Source organism: Frankliniella occidentalis, unplaced genomic scaffold (assembly GCF_000697945.3).
Source record: "Frankliniella occidentalis isolate FOCC.00 unplaced genomic scaffold, Focc_3.1 Scaffold63, whole genome shotgun sequence".
Lineage (NCBI taxonomy): Eukaryota > Metazoa > Arthropoda > Insecta > Thysanoptera > Thripidae > Frankliniella > Frankliniella occidentalis.
In genome coordinates, this window is record NW_026267193.1 from 860,935 (window position 1) to 863,704 (window position 2,770).

At 55.8% G+C, this 2,770-nt stretch overlaps 2 protein-coding genes across 2 annotated transcripts in view; both read left to right on the forward strand.

The window, feature by feature from the left end:
• Positions 1 to 1,901, forward strand: part of LOC113211243 (uncharacterized) — a 13,502-nt gene extending 11,601 nt beyond the window's left edge. The window contains exon 2 of the mRNA XM_052268082.1: positions 435 to 1,901. Within this exon, the coding sequence (XP_052124042.1) occupies positions 438 to 1,796 (1,359 nt within the window). The 5' untranslated portion in view covers positions 435 to 437 and the 3' untranslated portion in view covers positions 1,797 to 1,901. The remainder of the gene's footprint in view (positions 1 to 434) is intronic.
• LOC113211246 (uncharacterized) overlaps positions 1 to 2,770 on the forward strand; it is a 24,034-nt gene that overhangs the window by 1,182 nt on the left and 20,082 nt on the right. The window lies entirely within an intron of this gene.

Here is a 2,770-nt window from a genome sequence, read left to right on the forward strand (position 1 = left end):
GGGGGGGGGGGACTGCTGGTGTGGGGATGTCATGGCGCGGCTCTTAATCATGAGCGGATTGCAATGCAAAACTGACGCGACGCGGATTAAGGTCTGGCTGACAGAGGGGGGGGGAGAGGGAGCATTGTCGGTTGCCTACATTCAGGGGTTTTGTGGTACAGATTTCTTACCTGTCAGGGGGCTCTCTAGCGTCCACAGGGGGGGATATCACCCCCCTCCCTTAATCCACGTCTGATGCAAATTAAAAGGGAGGTGACGTAAGACCCTGCCCCCCCCCCCCCACACACACAATCAAACTTTAAATGATTTTTTTCGTATCATCCGAGGTGTCATCACGAAACCTAGACATAGTAATCCCTCCTCCCCAGCCCTCTCCCTTTCTGCACACGCGCCTAGTCAAGCGTGCTCACCGCACCGCATCTCTGTCCCTCCAGGGCATGGAGCTGCTCCCGGACGACGCGCTGCTCGAGGTGATGAAGTACCTGAAAATAGAGGACCTGCTCGCCTGCCGCCTCGTGTGCCGTCGGCTCGGGGCCCTGGCGATGCTCCCGGAGCTTTGGCGGCACCAGCGCTTCAAACTCGTCTGCGGCGACGAGACCCCTCGTTACAACGAATGCTCTGTGCTGCGCCTGGCGCCGTGCCTGCGCGCATGGCACGTCAACGTCCCGCTGGAGAAGTTCCACACGTTGTACTCCACTACCAGGTGTGCCGTCAACAAGCTGACATTGAGTTTGAATAACGTGTCAGGAAAAGACGCACTTCAAGCAAGCCTTGTCATCCGCAACCAGGCGGCGCTTGGTCGGCTACGGAGGCTTAGTTTGGGCCCCTGTAGTTGGAAAAGTGTCCTGGATGACGTGGAAGCCGCTGTGTTGCTCGGGACGGTAGCGTCAACGCCAGGCCTAGAGGAGCTAAAAATTGAAGGATTCCTGAGCTTTGCGCCATCTTTATTGGACGGTCTTCACAGGTCCTTTCCCGGTGCGTCCCTCAAGAGCTTCGAACACCATCCGCAAAGCCCGGACGAGGAGCCCTTCTGCGACTTAATTCTGTCCACGCACGCCGCCACCTTGGAGTCCGTTAGCCTCGGCTACTACCCCCTGATCTCGACATCAGCCTCTACTCTCTTAGCGGGAATGCCACACCTTCGTAGGCTGCGGTGTGGCATGATGCCCGGGCTGGAGGCCGTGGCCGGGTGCGAGCAGCTGAGACTCTTACACCTCTGCGTAGCGTACGACGGCGAGGCCCTCGCCACCGCCGAGTTTCTTCGCCGAGCAACCCAACTGCTCAAGGTGAGGCTCCAGTGTGTACCATATGTCGGCATGGCCCCTTCCTCGGACATGGATTTTGTGCTGGCTCTGGCCGCGACCGGACGTTCACACCTTGAGGACTTGTCAATCAACGTGGAAGATTGGCACCAGGACCACATCCCTCAGCAGCAGCAGTCTCTGCTCAAGGCGCTGCCCCGTCTGCCGGCGCTCAAGCACCTGGAGGTGCACGGCGAGGCCAATGACGAACTCCTGCTCGGCATCACGCCTGCCAACGCGCCGGCCCTACGCACCCTCAACGTATTCACTATAAGTAGTGTCGAGTGTGCGCACGACGCGCTGCACCGGGGCGCGGTGCAGAAACTCCTGTCCTTGAACCCCGAGCTGGAGTTTTCCACCTACGTGCAAAGCTATTGCTCCACAGGTGGTCGTTGCGCGTGGTGTTCACTGGGCTGCCACCAGGAGATGCGGGATGATACTTTATGTGATAATGCCGACTGGTTCACCATTCCTCGCTGGGAAATTGTGGAATGATTTGTTAAGTTTCATTTTTGTTGAGGAATATCTGCCCCGTCCCCTTCTATTTGGACTAAAAAATGTAAAACATTTTGTTGTGTTTCTCACTTGAAATATACTATCGTTTGTGTGTGAGAATTATAGCGTGTTTCTCCCAACAAATGCGCCAAATGCCAACAAGGATGGAAAAAAAAACAATATCAAGGGGGAGGGGGTTGGGAGGGTACGTCAAGGAAACGACAGCTGTGTTTTCCGTGGGCCATAAGCGAAATTCCCAGCGCTGCGGCCGCCCATTCTCACCCTCGGGCACTTACAAAGGGCTCCCTCGTCACCAACGCCCATCATTTCACCACGTCCCCCTCGTAGACTTCCGACGGCGTAGTGGTTACCGCCCGTGGTCCGTGGTGGCACTGCGTCGAGGGTGGTATATGAGTCGGCAGGCGCGTATTAAGGGGGGGGGGGCGATCGCCCCCCTGTCGTCTCTAGAGAGCCGCCTGAAAGGTAGGCAATTTGCGCCACAAAACCCCTGTATAAAACAATTTATTTGGCGCTAGGGGAATCAGTGAGTGACTGTCCGAGTGTCGCGCTTCAGGCTCCTTCCTCTACCCAACAATACTGCGTCAGGCAGGTCAGGGCAGGGGGCAGGCCCCGTCCCTGTACAACAATACCAGACAATACTAAGCCACCGACGGCGGCCGCTCTGCTCTGCCCCGCCCCGCCCTTAGCTCGTCAACGCCGCTAGTCCGCTGAATTACAAAATGGCAAGTAATAACAAGCAGCCATTGACAAATGACACCTAAATATGAGAGAAAATTAGAAAACAGACCTATTCTCAAATTTGTATCACCTGCTTTCAAGATAGATTCTTGATTTAGATTTTTATTTTTGTCCGGATGTGGGTGAGGGGCGTGAGCATTTACAACGCCAAATGGACTTATTTCTTAAGTCGGTTCGGATACCGGGTGTCCGGGAGAATACGCGACAGCTGGATG